We start from the raw sequence: 16953 nt of genomic DNA, 5'->3' as shown, positions 1-16953 counted from the left end.
TGGTGGGTACACAGAATCAGAATGTTTGGTTGGTTCATTATTGTGTCAGATGATCCCAAGAAGGATGCGTCATATAAATGACCAGACAGTCATTCATTCATTCATTTCTATGTAATAATTCCAGTGACAGTAAAAGTGATCTTCAGATTTTAGTGCAGCTGGTGCTCTACAGATACCCAGCCTGATCCATTTCTGATCCTTTTATTTATTGTAAACCATTGAGCTCTGGATAGACCAGCTGTCAAAAGCGCCCCATTGCCCTCTGTTAAAACACTGGAATCATTTCCTAACTCTCATAGCACTGCGAGTGAATCACGGAGCACACAAACAAACAGTGGCCAACAGTTTCAATTAATAATATACGCACACTGAAAGCATGCATCAACAAAAGGAACAGCTGCTTTGGGTTAAAAAAAATAGCTGATTTGCATCTATATCAGTGCTAGAATTCATGGGCACCACACCCTCTTTAAGTGCTGCCATTGCAAACTGCATTTAAATATAATATTTTATTCAAAGAGAGGCTTTACAAATTTTGTGTTCCCACCTCTACTGTTCTCTTCATGGATATTGCACTGAACACAGTACAATATGTTAAAGTAAACCACTAAAGACAACATGAGATGCAGGCTTTAGTTTCTTAATGCAGAGCCACTGAGCTGTCAAATAAACAAATGAACTGGACATGGCAATTGCAGATTTTAAATCTTTAACAACAGATGAGGATAAAGCACAAATAAAACTTGATTTAAAAAGAATTCATTCTTAATCCATTTTGTACTGTAGGATATTTGTATAGCTCAATACCACATACATTGTCTTTTTGGGCTTAATAGACCAACATCAGTCAAGGCTTCTAATTGTAGAAACCCAGGAAACACTGTTCTCGACAAAGAAAGGATTGGCTTGTGTGAAAGATTTGGTTTCCGAACACTGTTCCAAAGAAAAAGCACCGTGAACATGTTTGGGAAAGGTTGACATGCTGACAGTCATGTCAGCAATTTCAAAAGACTCTGCTCTCCCCATCAACACTACGCCCTGAGACGGGTATTTTCACAGATCTCCATTTCTGGGGTGGAAAATGGCAGCTTTGAAGTCATTTGAGAATAGAAATGAACAACTAAGAGGAAAAAGAAAGTATTCAAATGTATCCACATTAGTGTGGACAAAAACTATTGGTTTTTTTTGGAAATCTGATGTCTTGAAACTCCTCATTTGGCTGTATTTTGGAATATGTGTGGAAAACCATGTTTCTATAGTCTACTACTATGGTGTATTTGTACTTAAAAGCAGTAAAAAAAAAAAAAGAGACAGAACTGCTCTGACAACACTGAGCACTAATATTGTAAAGTAACGCTGCAAATAATCTTTTCCCCACAGGTGCACCTTTTCCCATCTTCAGCATGAATGTGTGTTGATTAAAAGGTTACAACTTACTACACATGACTAACCGTGTAAATTATGTAGCCTAATATTGCAACACCACTGGCAGTAGTCACACAGCTACGCGCTACACAGTAGTCAAAGCCCTAACCACCGGTCCCCACTGAGAGCGGGGAGATGTTCAGTCACATTCTGTAAACTGCTCAAGCGAAAATGTGGAAAATCTAAAACTTTCAGGAAGGATGGAGAGGGAGAGACAGAGAGAGTGAGCGATAGGCAGACAGATAGCAGGACAGATACTGGAGAATAATAAAATTAGAACAAAATTAAATGAACAGGAAAGGGCAACAGAGGAAAGGCAAAGAACCAGTTGGACTCTGGGCTGTTCATTCCCCTTATAATGCTCAAATCAACTGCGACATAACACCATGGATGGTGGTGGCATTGACCTGCCCCATCCCCCACTGCCCTTTGCCCATTGGGGGGTTGTGTACATAGTTAGGGGCCGGGGAGCTCCAACGGCACTAATCCCCTGTGATTTTGTGCCGGTTGGATGCAGTGCTGTGGTAGGGCTTTAGTCTGCTCTGCCCCTACTCTCTCAATCCTATTTCATTCACGCCTAGCCTATATTTCATTTCCACACCAGAGGGTTCTAAAGCACTTCTTCAGGTGCTTATTATGGAGGCAGTTTCTCTGCGGCATCTTTTATGATACTCAAGTGAGTCTCTATCCATCTCCTTTAGGACAGATTTAGGAACATCCCTTTTCTACAAAACCACTAGTCTGCTGGATTATGGAAAAATTCAATGGAAATAAAGTATGCTCCAAGTGTCAAATGATCTCAAGAGTTCTATGATTTTTTTTTTATTTTTACATTTCAGCAAGTTCACTTCATTGGACGTCCATTTACAATGTCATTTTTTTCTTTTAAAAATGCTTCTTTAAACATCTTGAATTCCATATGGAAAGCTGACACACATCAAATATGGGGAATATCCACCGTGCCCTCTGAGATTTAAGCGTTTTTTTCCCCATGTTTTCCACTCTCACATTCTGCAGAAGAGTCCCAGCGGGAGATGTAGTCTACCACAATAAATTTGGAGAATGACAGCAGTATGCTGGTCAAGTGACCTGGAAAGACTCAGCCAGATGCATGTTTTGTCTTAAGAGTTGAGAGCTGCGCAATAAAATTTCAAGCTCTGAACAAATTCAAATCTCAACGATAAAAAGAATTGATTTTTTTCTGTCACTCTAACACCATCATCTACTGCTAAAGCACACAATGTAGATTAAATTCTTCGTTTTTATTAAGCACAATTTCTTGCTTATAACAAGGTGCAATAAGAGTTAAAAATCCATATCAAATAGCATCACAGCAAGGTGATCAAAGTAATACATCAGTATAAAGCAGTGGAGGAGCGCTGTGGGCTCCAGCAAGCTGAGGTCATATTTAAGTAAAAGAACCTTGAGTGAAATAAAAGGTTGGCAGGGGGTAGAATGCCAGAGTTAAAGGCAAGAGTATCTGTGCTTCACACATCTCTAGTACTTTGTTTTGGCTGTTTCAGATCTAGTTCATTGCTATTACCCTCACATCCATCTTCACCCACGTTAAATAATTAAGGAAAAATCAGCATTTTCATGCTCTGAACTACAGACATCACATTCTGTTTAGCACTCTAAATGGTGCTGAAATATCGCCCTCCTATTCTTCTTCCAACAAAACCACAAATGAAATCCATTTGCTCAACCCCCCCCCCCCCCCCCCCCAACACCAAAAACAGCATTTTAGTTACTTTGATATCACCTTGTGGTTCACACCATCAAGCAAGTACTCGGCCTTTTAAATTACATGTTCAAAGTGAGCCTAATTTAACTTCAGAGCAGCTGGCCATACATCACATGCCAGTGCTCAAAAATTAAAGCACTGCACTCAGGATATGTAAATTATGAATATAAGCCAGACAACCTATGTTAGCATTGCTACAGCATACTTTCTCCTGTACAGATATGGCAATGCAGCACACCTTGGCTCACCCCTGCTGATGTTTATGTTGTCTAGAGCCACATGTTACCAACTATATTTTGTTTTGTTATGGTATTTTGTTTATGTCTCCAGTATACATTCATATATAGCGCATGCAGAACGTCGGCAAGGCGAGGCTGAGATTTACAGCTGTGGTTAATTTCAACAGCAAGCTGCCGCAACACGTTCAAGATATCAATATTCTGATGGTGACGAGCCAGTGGGAGGGAAAAGGGGGGGGTGCAAGAGGGAGGTGGAGGAAGACTGAGGTGCACAAGCAGTGTGTATGAGGCAGAGAGCAAGTGACTGAGCAAGAGAGTGAGAGGGTGTTTGTGAGTGTGGGAGAGGAAAAGAGAGAGAGAAACAGTAGTGATGATCGACGCCAGGCTGCCACCACTCTGTAGCAGTGAGTGGCTGCAACAAAAAGCACAGAATAACATCCCTGACTCCCTGCTCTGCTTTTTTCTCTCTCCCTGCGTCTCAGCTAGCAGACGAGGGCTCCGCTCACAGCTCTGCAGAGGCTATGCTGAGACTGAGCCGGCGTCGGAAGCAGGATCTCTGGCTGCCATCAACAAGTTAGGGTTGGAAGACCACAGCCATGAAAGGGGAACGCTTGATCTTCAATTAACCATCTGAGCTGACATCATTGCGGTGGAAGGGAAACAAAAGGGTAAAAAAAAGAAAAAGAAAAAAAGGAGAGGAGGGGGGGTCTGTTCACCGGAGTCGCTCTGGATGCAACTGATCAACTTAAAAAAAAATATATAAATATTTATTTCAAGGATTCGTGGGATGAAGGAAAAGCTTCAAACCTTTCTTTGAGCTTGGATTTTAAAGGACACTAAGCAAAATAACAGGAATAAACATCATCTTGTGACATGGAATTTCTTATTTTGTTTCAATTGGGTGGGCTCAGAATTGCTTTATATCCAAAGAGGCTGATTCCTTTTGTGCTTACTCAAAAGGGTTTTTTCCCTTTGGATTTTTCTTCCATCTGGTTGCTCCAAGAGTCTGCGGAAAAGGACAGTTGAATGCAGCCTCCGATGTGCACAAAAGAATGGGTAAGTTAGTCCCTTTTATATGGTAGGTCTGGGCATGAATAGGGAATACAAGTAAGAGCGAGGGAGGCTGAAGACTAAAAGCTCTTCAGCCGAGACTATTTACTGCAATTGTCCTTCATTTTTCCTTCTTCACTACGCGACACACGCATCGGGATTATAGACATTTTAAAGACCATCTGTATTGCATGGTAGACCTTTTGAGTGACGCAAAAGACTTAAGAAAAACTCAATCAGTTAAAAAAATAAAGACAACAGTATATTTGAGCTACTGAAAATTAAAAAAAAAAACATACAGCAATAATTTATAAATAATGACAGTTACCAGCAAAAATGTGAATTCAAGCCTAATTACAGAGCACTAAATAAGTCCAGCTCATGTATGTAACTGGTCATTAGATGCCTACGTAAAGGACATCCTCCAGTAACCGTAGCTCAAAGAAATCATGTTTACATACACTGAAAGTTGTCTATGTAAAATATGTAAACTGGGTATGCATGAGAGAGAAGGGCAGCACATACAAAAAGCACAATCGTCACCATGAATTAGTAATAAGTGCTCTGCAGAGATAAGCTTTCCCGCCCCACAGTTCATTTTCTTATCTTTGAACCCACCCAGGTTTCCATTCAAGGTGGCCATTGGTGGGACCTGCACCAGCGGCTCTGTGTCTGTGTGTGATCAGCATGCTCCTAGTGTGCCTGCTGCCTCCTGCATCGTGCACAACTTGCCCTCAAAAATGCCGCTGTGAGGACCTGCAGTTCTACTGCGACACCCAGGGGCTTCAGGCACCCCCAGATGGCGTGGACAAGGGGGCCCTGGGGTTGTCACTACGCCACAACAGCATCACCGAGCTCAGCCCTGATCAATTCTATGGCTTCGGCCAGCTTACCTGGCTACATCTAGACCACAACCAGATTACCACGGTACAAGAGGATGCCTTCCAAGGGCTCTACAAGCTGAAGGACCTCAATCTGAGTTCCAATCGTATCACCAAGTTGCCCAACACAACCTTCATCCACCTCATCAACCTCCAGATACTGGACCTGTCCTTCAATCAGATGACCGCATTGGAACCAGAGCTGTTTCACGGACTGAGGAAGCTCCAGATACTCCACCTCCGCTCCAATTTACTTCGCACCACACCTGTTCGGGCATTCTGGGACTGCCGCAGCCTGGAATATCTGGGCCTAAGCAGCAACCGCCTCCGGAGTCTGGCCCGGAATGGATTTGCTGGGCTCATTAAGCTTAAAGAGCTCCACTTGGAGCACAATCAGCTGACCAAGATCAACTTGGCCCATTTCCCTCGCCTTGTTGCCCTCCAGTTTCTCTATCTGCAATGGAATAAGATCAGCAACCTAACCTGTGGCATGGAGTGGACCTGGACCACTTTAGAGAAGCTGGACCTCACAGGAAATGAAATTCGTGTGCTGACACCTGACGTGTTTCAAACGCTGCCAAATTTAAAGATTTTGCTGCTGGATAACAACAAACTAAGCAGTCTGGACCCCCAAGTCATGGATATGTGGCAGTCTCTGGGTACTGTGGGGCTGTCCAGCAACCTTTGGGAATGTACCAAAAGGATTTGCTCTCTGGCCACTTGGCTAAGCACCTTTAAGGGAAGGTGGGAACATTCCATTCTCTGCCATAGTCCTGAATATGCCCAAGGTGAGGAGATACTTGATGCTGTTTATGGATTCCAGCTTTGCCAGAATTTTTCAGCGCCGGTTGTTCAGACCATTAGTACAACCACAGACGCTACTGTAGCTGCAGAGATCACAAGCTCCTTGTTTGGAATTATGCAGCCGACCCCCACACAGGACTATGCAGAGGATTTTGGGAGCTTTACCACAGTCACTACCACAACAACCACAACACAAACACCACGCACTGCTCAAGCAACCACCGCTACATTGGAAGAGGCAGCTGTAACAGATGACTTCACGGCAATGGACAACACTGTTATGACTCATAGGGTTATCATGGGAACTATGGCCCTTCTATTTTCATTCTTTTTCATCATTTTCGTTGTGTATATCTCACGGAAGTGCTGCCCTCCCACCCTGCGCCGGATACGCCACTGTTCGGCTATTCAGAACCGCAGACAGATGAGGACCCAGCAGCGGCAGCCTATGGCAGATCTAGCTACACAGGTACCCTATAATGAGTATGAGCCCAGCCATGAAGAGGGGGCACTCGTGATCATCAATGGCTATGGGCAGTGCAAGTGTCAGCAACTGCCTTACAAAGAGTGTGAAGTATGAACTCTTATTTATTCCTAGAGCATATGGTTTGCCATTTGACCATTTCAGATGATACAGGGTTTGCTTTTTTGATTTTTTTTTTCCAGTTTATGTAAAAAGCATAATTTCTACAAGTGAGATTTGAGAATATGTGAGAAATGATGAATGCTACAATGACAGAGGTTGGACATGACCGTTTAGGGATGATGTAGAGATAGTCACAAATTTATTTTTCTATGAATGCAAGGTTGTTCATATCAGGCAGGGGCAATCATTTTAAACAAGAAAATTGTAAACTGTGAGATTTGTCTCCACATTGTCTCTATATTCTGCAGCACAGAGAAAAATACTTAGCCAAATGGCCCTCTGCTAACGGAATACATTAAGTGGAGAAATGTGATTTATGTCTTATTTCTTTTAAAAAGTAAATATTTGAAATCATGTTTCTAAATGCACCACAGGCAGTGTAAACCAATCACTCAATCACTGGGGCATATTAATTGGATCAATTATCAGAATGTTTTTTCTTTTATAGTTTCATTCTTTTGGGAGAACTATGACACAATAAAGGCCACTGAGACCAAATTCCAATTCTGAATTATAACTGAAAAATACATGTCATCACTGTTATGTTACAAATAAAAATAAATCATCTCTTAAGGAGAGAAAAACCCTAAAATTCTATTCAGTATACACTAATGGTATTATTTTTTACCAAATCAGACATTAGTCAATTAGTAAAGTCTATAATCTTCCATCAGATCCAAAAGCTGTCAGTGTTTTCTATTAATGGAATTTATTTGGGCGGCCCACCCCAAAAAACAGCTGTACTTAGCAAAAAGGGAATATTTTTTTGTTTTTGAAAATTTGGATTTCTTCCAAAATTTCCTCTCTGAGGAAATACAACTAAGAGTGTGTACTGACTGCTGTAATGGTTAATTTATGTTCATTTATATAAATTGGAAAAAACAACCTCTTTAATCAGACCTTAGCTCATAAATGGAATGCTGCTTTGCAGCTGACTCTCAAGTTGTTGGATGTTGAGCTCCCACCCACAAGGGCCAACCGCCACAAATAAATTCTCAACCTGTGGGAAACACTACGCATTGTTCATCTGTGGTTAATCTCAATATACTGCACTGCTTTGCAAAAACACATTGATGTCTTTCTCACCTTGGACATCAACAACAAAATTATTAGACCTTTAAATGTACAATGACCTGTACATGGATTCTCTAGCTCCCAAATGCCATTCACACTGTGACCATAATATTTCAAACAGCTTAACCTAGTAAGTACAGTTTGCTGATTTGCTTTTATATACCAGAATCAATAAACAGACGAGCTAGCGTGAGGTGTGAGGGTAGCAAGTAAAAGGGTAATGAACAGCGCAAATGCCAGACAGGAGAGCATTTCATTCTGAAAATAAAACCTTTCCCAGTAGCCCAGGCTCTTTACTGCTTACACACTAATCAGGACTGACAGGCTCAAGATTGAACCAATTAAGGCAAGGCAAAAAGAATCTAATATTCTGTCACCCACACCAGTGATCCAGCAACATTTAGCTTGTTCAGCCACTCAAAAATAGTTCTAGTCGAATCATCCTCCGCATCACACAAAAACATCATTGAACATTTTACTTTAAGACATTGCTCTTGTCATGGATACAGAGTTGTCATTTAAAGTCTTAAAAATGGGGTTACAGTGCATAATGAATATTATAACAGCCCCTTGGTTAGCAGTCGCAAGTGTCAAGTTAAACTGCGGTCAATACCCTGAAAGCAAATGGAGATCCAGTGATAAGCAAACAGCAAGGCTGGGTCAGGACCCATTTGTATGCAGCAGGGAGAGGATGTGCATTAGCATCAGACTAAAGCTGCTGCCGCAGCTCCGCACTTCTTTGTGTTCAGTTTGGTGGTGGGGGCAGGGTGAAAGAGAGGGATTGAGAGGAATTGATGGGACGATGGAGAGGGGCAACTATGGGATAATGTCTTAGTTTATTAAAACTAACCAATCTTTCTGGTCAAGTAGAGGTGGTAGAGAGTGGAAAGAAAAATACTGACTGACAGCACCTTGGGTTTGAAATGCACACTGACCTCAAAGCAGCAACTATTTCACTGCATGTCAACTGACGAGCTATTCGATGTTGGACCAGCGAATAATTTAAGTAAATTCCGTAACACTGGAAATCAGAATGTGTCATTTTCTTGGATTCTTAGCACTGGAAATCAGAATATGGCATTTTCTCGACAGTTCAACTTGAGGCTATGTTTAATGAAATCAGCAATTAAGATGGCAAGATGCTCCTGTCATTACAGCACCTTGAAGCGAGATGTCTGGTTTAGAGCAATTAGAATGCAGTTCGTTGGCTGGTGCCCCCTAGAGGTGGCCAGCAGGGACCATTTGTGGCTTTGTCTCTCTATTGAGCCTGTCAAAATTTGGCTTCAAACTTCTAAATGAATGCTTGTGTCAATGTCTCTCTGCACATGCTCATAGGATGTCTACAACAACTTCTCAGAAAGTGTTTGTGTAAACCAAAAATTGTTACACTTCACATTTTAATTCAATGAAAATCATTGCATACACTGATCATACCAATTTCCGAAGCCAAGCACCTCCACTTTGTTTCCAATTTTGTTTTCTTCCAGCTTCGCACTGCTTTACTATTGCCCTTCTAATCTGTCTTGCATGATCAAAAGTCAAAATTGAGTTGAATATTTCTTAATGTCATTCAGCAAACATTATGGAGAGACCTCATTTTTGATAACACCAAGAATGGGGATGTATGTGGAATTCCTATTGAGTTCTGTCAATCATTTGACATTTCACTGTTTAAGACTACAGTTGTACTAAGTGACTGAAAATCCACAGAATTTGTAGAAATATGCATCCCTTTGCACTCTGGCTCTTTGTAAACTGTTTTTGTTTCCTCTTGTCATCCTCTAGCCCTGGTCCCCACCCTGCCTAAAAATAAAAAAAAGAAAAAACAAGTGAACCAATCCCCTCTCTCTTACCCAACCTCTTTGTGCAAAATGAATGCTTTTCTCTTCCCATTCTCCTTTTGTATTGTAATATGTACAATTTCATATCTGTATAGTGGATAAGATGTGCCAAACTGAAAAAAAAAAACATTTTCCCCTCAAAACATATATTTTTTAAATAAAATGGTTATAATTTACAGTGTTTGCTAACTGATGGATGGTCACAACGTGGTTTGGTCTTTCATTACATTTTGGTTTAATGTGCAAATCTTTAGTTTATAAAATAGTCAAATCAAACCCTACCCTTCATGAAGCTGATATGCATCAGTATATTTAGAAAACTCTCAAGTACGTGTCAGTTATAACATATAATTTTTGCAAGGCAGAGTTTAAGCACTAAAGGTTGAGGGATTAATTCAATTCCAATTCCCTTCCATCAATGCATGTCAACATAATGATTAGATAATCCAGTTTACAAGTTAATGAGATAAAGATTCTAATTACTTTGTTATGCAAAACTCGTGTCTCTGGGGTTCACAATGTGATGCATTGCTTTTTTCAGCTCTCAATGTGGGCATTTATACAGAATAATGCAAAAAAAATCTGTGCTTTACTGTCAAGCATTTTGCAGAAAGTCTAAGAAGCTTCAATAGAAGGCTGCAACTGTTAATAGTTTTAATTACCAATTTCTCTCTGAATTATTCGTTTCAATTGACTGATTAATTGTTTAGTCTACTGCATGTCATAAAATTAGTTATAGATGCCAATCACAAGCAACAGTCCAAAACTCAAAAGGCTTTCAATTAATAATGATATTTGAAAAAGAGAAAAGCATTAAATCCTCACATTTGAGAAGATGGGCACAACTATTTTTTTTATTTTTTTTGCTAGATAAAGGACTATACTGAATAACCATTAACTGACATCAACTGATTCTCCATTTCAGCACTACTTCAAGAGTTTGTCATGCAATGAAAAAACAATATTCTGAGTAATGCCACTGACACGTCAACCTTCAGATAACATTCTGGATAACAAATTTGGTGCTCATTATTAGTCATCAGAGTGTTTGCTGAATGTTATCAGTTCGTGCTATATTACAGTACAATTGTTTCTGGTGCACTGCAGTGTCAGAACACTGTCTTTTTTTTACACAACAATCAAGGCAAAATTAACAATGATAAAGAAATCTGCATTTCCCCCTTGTATAAAATCTGGGACAAGGGTTGTAGAATCTTAAATGAACCATTACACTGGGATACAATGGTCAATTTTACTTTTACTTTTTAGTCAATTAACAGACTTAAACATTAACAAATTCTAACTACATCAGGCAAGTGCTAGTGCGGTTACAATTCAGATTAGCAAATAATCTCAGCAACACAGTTATACCAAAAATGACCCAGAGCAACAAATGACATAGCCATTGCCCGTTGGGTGTCAGATAGTGTATAAAGCTAGCTTTTTAAAAAATCTTTCTGAGGTTTTGCAAAGTGGACATGGCTGAAACTACCTGCACAGATGCAACTTTGGGTTTTAAAACTCAGCAGACTGTATGTAAGTAAATAAAGACAAGTCTAAGGATTTTATAATGTAGCAGTTTTACAAACTGAAGCTGCATGATATCCACCAGGAATGTCGTAGAGGCCTAATATTTTGTGGTATATGTGTGGATGTATTCCTGACCACAGTGTGAATTTTATCTTACCCATTATCTGAACTGTCTGTTCCAATGTAAGATCAGAATTTTCTCTTCATATGCCAGTGATGGACACACAAAGCTGTTATCTGGTAAGCCAAAGTAACACTTCAAGCATATTTTTTGCAAGGAGACATTTTTAAAATGAATAGTTCCTCAACATGACATCTAATGGATACCAAGAGCAGTTTGAGTTCTTTTCCATGAGTCTGTCTAATGATACTCAGTGAACAATCTTCAAGTATTAGTGAACTAAAATTACCTTTCAAATTGATGTACTACTGTGAACCCCCAATTTAACCAAAGAAAATCTTTTGAAGTTTTATTTCTGTTTTTTGTTATGACTTATTTTTTAAGAAGTCATAACAAATGCACAACAGAGACTATCAGAGTAACTGTTCCACAATCAAAGCTATATGCAGAAGTTAGAAGTGAAGTATGTACAATCCAGGGAAGAACTTTTAGAAATGGGAGTATGGATGATGAAGAGGATGCTGCAGTACCTGAAGCTACCCCCAGTGTTGGTAGTACTGTATACAAACACTGCACCACTTTTATAGCAAACCAATAACAATTGGTACCTGGGAGCTCACAATGTTGTATTAAGAAATATCATGCTGCAATACTTCATCCCACCCAACCCCTATATAAGATACAAAACTGAGGAGGAAATCTTCAAAAATTGTGAACCAGGCTATGTTGTTATTGCAGAGCCATTCTTATGTCGAATATGTTTTTTCCATTTGGACTGGCTTAACTAATTTTGCTGTATAATGTGCAGATGTATGCAGTAATGTAGGAATTATATCAGAGACAGATACTTAATATGTTAGGACTTATCGAATATGGGACCAAAACAAAAGAACTATGTCAAATCTTAAATCCAAGCTTAATGCGCTAAAGAAAAAGAAAACTGTTTTAATTTAAGGCTCCAGACACCCAGTTTCAGTAACACAATATGTACTTTATCTGAAGACAACTTACTGTGCTGTAGAAGTTCTGAGTTTCAAAAGATGTAAACATTGTGGAGAATAAAGGCTGACATTCCTGTCCGACTTTAAGAGCCATTTCAATTTTACCTGCTCTTTTTTGATGAGGCTGACAGAAAGCAAGCCTCAGTAATTAACCTGCAGAGTGTACCCAGGTGGGGGAGGCACTAAATTGATGAGTCTGACTGCTCGGCTTCACTAGTCTGCAGGTTCAAGGACTCCAAGCCCATGTGTACTTCAGGTATTCATTATGAGGCCTCCAATAAATCTAGAAAACGCTTACTGGGGAGGACATATTGATCTAGACTCTCATCAGCAAATACCTTGCTAATATATTTATTGCACATCACATTTAGAGCCATTCCTCAACCATATCACTGGGGATCCAAGTGAAAACAACAATGAGATGAGCAAGTCAAAAGTCCTTCTAGTGTCTGTGGACAAGACTTAACTTTCCTGCTGATCTTTTTCTTTGCATCGTACCCAGAAAAAAAAGAGCATTTGGGTCATCTATATCTTCATTACATTCTTTAAATTCACCTTTCCTCATATCAAGGACAGGACCACAGTCAGCAACAGACCGGGACACAAAACTATTTAATAACAAATACAACTGTGATTATATTAAAAAACAATACAAAAGGTGTTGATGCATGTGGGGGACCAACAGAAGTCACACTTGCAAACCTCACAGTCTTTTAAGCAGCATATTGACACAACTTTTAAGATTAATGCTACAAATTGCAAGCAAGCAGATATTATGCCAACAAACATTTGAAAGCTAAAACTCATGAGCAACTTGTAGAAAAGTATTGCTTATACCTACTACTACCTCCAAAGGCAATGCGTCCACACTGAAGGCATCCATGACTGACAGAATCAGCCAACGGCTCACTCACTCAGGTCAGCTGTCAGAGCCAAAGACCCCAAATTTATTTAGATTTATTCGATTTTTTGATTCCCTCTTTGTAATGCACTGGCTCAGAAAGAAAGCGGCCAAATAAGAACAAACCAGGCACTCCAGATGGCAAGTCCTCCACTGCTGCCTCCTAACCAGAAAGCAATTCTCTCTCAAGTTATAAGAGAATGGTTCAAAATGTGTTACATAGTTGAATACAAATCATTTCTTGCTTTAAGCAATAGCTCTGACAGTTCACTTCAAGTCTAGATAAACCCTGTTTTCTGCACACTATATAGGGATGACAACAAATTAAGGCTGTCCCAAATACTTTTTGGGGCAATGCAGCTTCAGTGAGATTTACCCATACATTTTAGAAGCTTTGGAGTAACAACAGTTATCATACTGTCCTCAAACTTATTGACTTGTATACTTTACTTTTATTGTAATTATGAATCTAATGACAGACAAGGACAGGAGGGGAGACATCAACCACAATGTATGTAGACGGCTGAGCTTGCACATGTGTGCACACGGAGCAGAAATGCTCCTTTGTGAGGATGCTTTTTTGTGCACTCGTATCACGTGCATTCACCTGGTTTTTATGTGTGCTGGTTTTGAGGCTGAATAAAATTCCACAGAAGAGGTCCATCTCTCACCCTTTTTGGTGCCACCAGCACAATGTCTCTTTCCTCTCTCCAAAAGAAAAAAAAACAAGCATTAAAATCCTGATTTATCGATACAAATATTAATGTGTTACCCTAAATACCTCTCCAAACTGCCTGATTTCAAACACTAGTGGTTAGCAATGTTTTCTGACTGCTAGGAGGTCATTTGTTTGTCCAGGCTGGGACTCGTCTGTGTGGAGACTGAATGTCCTCCCCTTGTCTGTTGGGCCCCCCCCCCCCAGGTGCTTCAGCTCAACCATATTTCCAAGGCATGCAGGTCAAGTGAACTGGAAACTACTGCCCGCAGGTGTGAACGTGAGCGCAAAAGTGTTTGTCTGTGTGTATGTTAGCCCTGTGATAAAGTGGTGACCTATCCATGGTGTACACTGCATCTCTCTGAATGTGTGCTTGGATAGGCTCCAGTCCCCCAGGCCCTGAACAGGATAACAGGTGAAGATAATGGTTATGATGGATGGATACTGTTAAATGCTATAACAAATACATATTAAACATGTTGAGTATAATATGTTGAACACACACAAATATGTCTATTTCAAGGAAGCCATTTTCTTAATAAGACAGCAAAGTAAAGTGATCCCCATTCTCCTTTGTAATTTAATATCAGAGATGTGAACAGTAATTTGTTTTTGCCAGGGTCAGTACCATGTCTAAAAGACAGTTGAGTATCTACGCATTTGTTTATGCATATGTTAAAACATGCATAGATGTAGTATGCCTCCCACTGAGACACATTCACCACAGCTCAGTTCACTTATATTCAGACTATCTGACCTTGGAGCCCATGTGATTGTCTGTTAAAAATGACAAGAAAAACAGAAGTGAAATCTGCTATTTTTCAGGTGTATTTAGCCAATGTTGGAACCACTGGTTAGAGGACAGCATTCAGCATATAAACCTGTGCAACATGTGCATGACATGATTAAATTAATGTAAGATAACACACCTGTTGATGCAACAAAAAGCGCACCTTATCTCTTTATTTAAAGTGACCATAATTAATATTTCTACATTAACAATAAATCACATGACTACTTGTATATGAACCAGTAAACACAATTATCACCTGATTTTGCAGTCTCCCTCAGCTCTACAGAGCTTTATAGCATCCAGCTCTTTGTTTTTATTTTCTGGTCCACAACGGTTTAGCTTTACTCTCACCATCCCCATCAAAAAAAGCTCTAAAAACCCTCTGTGTGACATGTGTACCCTAGTCACACATAGCAAATGTGGTACTGTATGCTAGTAGACTGCAGGGGAAAAACAGACTCATGTTGAGGGCATAAAATTTTAGATTTGAGGACAGTGTTTTTTATTGGATGGTTAAAATTTTAAGAGTAATGTTCTATAATTTTGAATTGACTCCATTACTTGCTGTTCATTCCTGTCTGATATGTTATCAGCTTGTTTATTTATTATTTTCAACCACTGGTTCGATAGCCTGAAATAATGTCAATGCACCAATATGACTACCGGTAAGTAAACCATACCACTTTACGTCACAAATTACAAAATTTACAAGTGTTAACTATAAAGTATATGTTTTCTGCATTTTCAGTAATCTTGGGCTATTGTGCTAGGGCTCCTCCAATTGGCTTTAAATCAGCTTTATATCAGAATGATTTTTACAGAACACTAAATAGCTAACATAAAACCAGATAAGATTATGGTCTACCATGTCTTATATAGTTGTAAAATTAAAATAAAAATAAAATGCATTCTTAAGACTTTTCCTGTAGAGCCACTGTTATGATAAAAAGTCTGCAATTATTTGCGTGCCAAAAAACAAATAAATGCAGAAGATTGTGTGAAAATTTTATACACCCTTGTGTCATCAGGCTCTATGGCATCAATGAAAAAAATGTGGTACAAATAGATCAAAATATATGCTCAGGGGCAGCCATGGCTCCGGAGGCAGAGCAGGTCGTCAACTGATGATAGGGTTGGCAGTTCAATCCTCATGCCAAAGTGTCTCTGGGCAAGACACTGAAGTCTGGTAGCACCCCAGCCACTGGGGACGCAAAAGCCAGTGCAATCGTAATTGCCAGTCCCAAGCCAGGATAAATGGGGAGGGTTACGTCAGGAAGGGCATCTGGTGTAAAAAGCCTACGCCAAATCAAATATGGGGATCATAAAAACCAGATTCCCATGCCGGATTGGGTGGGGACCAGTTTGCCAACAGACACAGATGATCTGCTGAGTACAGATGATCCGCTGTGGCGACCCGTAATTGGGAAGCAGCCTAAACAAGAAGAGATGAAAATGCATGCTGCTCAGCTGAGTGCTGGGCATAGGATAGACTGAAACTCAAAAAAAACATGCACAAGTATGAAATTCAAGGATGACAGGTAGAGAGATTTGAAGTCTGGGGCTTTATTTTGACACACACACAGAGAGGAATAAAAAAGTTTTGTGTAACTCAAACGATTCACAGGACACCAGATAAAGAGTTTACTTCACAAAATATTGTAAACTACAGCTAAGATACGTTCCTGAACTCTTGTAGAAAAGCTGGAAAAGAACAGCCTAAAAATATCAATAATAATTAAAGGGTTTTCTTTCAACCTGGATTTCTTAGCTACTTTTCCCTCATGTTTGAAGCAACAAAACTCAAAAAAAGAATGCAAGATAAATTTGAGCAGCATCACATTTGCCATGCATGCACTAAAAAGGGATATTTGGAGGAATTAAGTAATCCCAAGGGCTACAACAGAGAGTTTTTCAGGGTGGAAAAGAAATTGCATACTTAAATCAGTATAGCAGATTTTCTTGGTAACAATACATTGTGCCTTAGACTGTGCAACAAAAGGAGAAGAGATCAGACAGGCAAGCAATTAAATATTAATCTTAAGAAATACATATGTATAAACTTGTAGAGACAAAGGTTGCCATATTTGCCAATTAAATCTTCTAATATCAAAAGCTGCAGCGTGGCTTGTAAAAACAGCAAGCATCTCTCCCATGGGTTAGGGTTATTCACAAATGCAACTCTACAAAA

At 39.7% G+C, this 16953-nt stretch overlaps 2 protein-coding genes across 4 annotated transcripts in view; one reads left to right on the top strand and one right to left on the bottom strand.

Moving 5' to 3' along the window:
* ctnna1 (catenin (cadherin-associated protein), alpha 1) overlaps positions 1 to 16953 on the bottom strand; it is a 91712-nt gene that overhangs the window by 48011 nt on the left and 26748 nt on the right. The window lies entirely within an intron of this gene.
* On the top strand, positions 3701 to 9880 carry lrrtm2 (leucine rich repeat transmembrane neuronal 2). Its single transcript, XM_084718608.1, has 2 exons — positions 3701 to 4464; positions 5081 to 9880. The coding sequence occupies exons 1-2, from the start codon at positions 4461 to 4463 to the stop codon at positions 6721 to 6723; spliced, it is 1647 nt and encodes a 548-aa protein (XP_084574734.1). The 5' UTR covers positions 3701 to 4460; the 3' UTR covers positions 6724 to 9880.

The sequence above is a fragment of the Lutjanus erythropterus genome, chromosome 5 (assembly GCF_056507025.1).
Source record: "Lutjanus erythropterus isolate fLutEry1 chromosome 5, fLutEry1.hap2, whole genome shotgun sequence".
NCBI lineage: Eukaryota > Metazoa > Chordata > Actinopteri > Lutjaniformes > Lutjanidae > Lutjanus > Lutjanus erythropterus.
Note: the sequence above shows the minus strand (reverse complement) of the source record. Positions and strands in the feature narration are given on the sequence as shown.